General features: G+C 50.7%; 1 protein-coding gene across 1 annotated transcript in view; it reads right to left on the bottom strand.

The window, feature by feature from the left end:
• The window catches only part of LOC106511223 (plexin-B3), a gene marked incomplete at both ends in the record, with an annotated part of 13,999 nt that extends 13,181 nt beyond the window's left edge, over window positions 1-818 (bottom strand). Inside the window, 2 exon segments of the mRNA XM_013999976.1 lie at window positions 421-572; window positions 649-818. Coding sequence (XP_013855430.1) covers window positions 421-572; window positions 649-818 — 322 coding nt within the window.
• Window positions 819-1,640: the final 822 nt, after the last annotated feature.

The raw sequence follows: 1,640 nt of genomic DNA on the forward strand, positions 1-1,640 counted from the left end.
ACATACAACCCTAGCAAACAGGTGAGACACAGGTGAGACAGAAGTGAGACAAGTGAGACAGGGACACAGGTGAGACAGGTGAGACAGGTGAGACAGAAGTGAGACAAGTGAGACAGGGACACAGGTGAGACAGGTGAGACAGGTGAGACAGAAGTAAGACAAGTGAGACAGGTGAGACAGGTGAGACCAGTGAGACAGAAGTGAGACCAGTGAGACAGAGACACAGGTGAGTCAGGTGAGACATGTGAGACAGGTGAGACAGGTGAGACATGTGAGACAGAAGTGAGACAGAGACACAGGTGAGACACAGGTGAGACATGTGAGACAGAAGTGAGACCAGTGAGACAGAGAGACAGGTGAGACAGGTGAGACAAATGAGACAGGTGAGACAAATGAATGAAGTCAGATGAATGAATTTACCTGGTGGAGATTTGATATCCTTCAGGCTGAGGCACACATGGAACACCTGCCACCATTACTCCGCCCACCACATCCTGGTACTTGGTGCCCAGATTAGACCCTGAGATCGTCACCAGAACCCCGCCCTCTAGAGGCCCAGAAACAGGCTGCACCTGCAGACAGACAGCTGTCAGGTTTTTGTTGTAACAAACTAACCAGCCCTGCAGCCAGATCGTTCTGTGGACTCACCTGTGTGATCCGAGGAGACGGACAGGTGTCTGCAGGTACACCGGAACATGACTGCCTGTAAACACAACTGGAGGCGGGGCTTCCTGAACACCACACACAGTCGTACTCCTGTGGCACCGCCCTGCACTGGGAGCAATCTGATTGGCCGGCTGAGCAGTCGTACAGCTGGACTACATGCAGGTGAGAAACAAAGAGTTCTGACTACAGAGGTGAGTCTACACCACCTGAACGTGTGACAGACAGGTACAAACAACACCTGGAGAGAGTCTACACCACCTGAACGTGTGACAGACAGGTACAAACAACACCTGGAGAGAGTCTACACCACCTGAACATGTGACAGACAGGTACAAACAACACCTGCAGAGAGTCTACACCACCTGAATGTGTGACAGACAGGTACAAACAACACCTGGAGAGAGTCCACACCACCTGAACATGTGACAGACAGGTACAAACAACACCTGGAGTGAGTCTACACCACCTGAATGTGTGACAGACAGGTACAAACAACACCTGGAGTGAGTCTACACCACCTGAACGTGTGACAGACAGGTACAAACAACACCTGGAGTGAGTCTACACCACCTGAATGTGTGACAGACAGGTACAAACAACACCTGGAGAGAGTCCACACCACCTGAACATGTGACAGACAGGTACAAACAACACCTGCAGAGAGTCTACACCACCTGAATGTGTGACAGACAGGTACAAACAACACCTGGAGAGAGTCCACACCACCTGAACATGTGACAGACAGGTACAAACAACACCTGCAGAGAGTCTACACCACCTGAATGTGTGACAGACAGGTACAAACAACACCTGGAGAGAGTCCACACCACCTGAACATGTGACAGACAGGTACAAACAACACCTGCAGAGAGTCTACACCACCTGAATGTGTGACAGACAGGTACAAACAACACCTGGAGAGAGTCCACACCACCTGAACATGTGACAGACAGGTACAAACAACACCTGCAGAG

Source organism: Austrofundulus limnaeus, unplaced genomic scaffold, assembly GCF_001266775.1.
Source record: "Austrofundulus limnaeus strain Quisiro unplaced genomic scaffold, Austrofundulus_limnaeus-1.0 Scaffold2600, whole genome shotgun sequence".
Taxonomy (NCBI): Eukaryota; Metazoa; Chordata; class Actinopteri; order Cyprinodontiformes; family Rivulidae; genus Austrofundulus; species Austrofundulus limnaeus.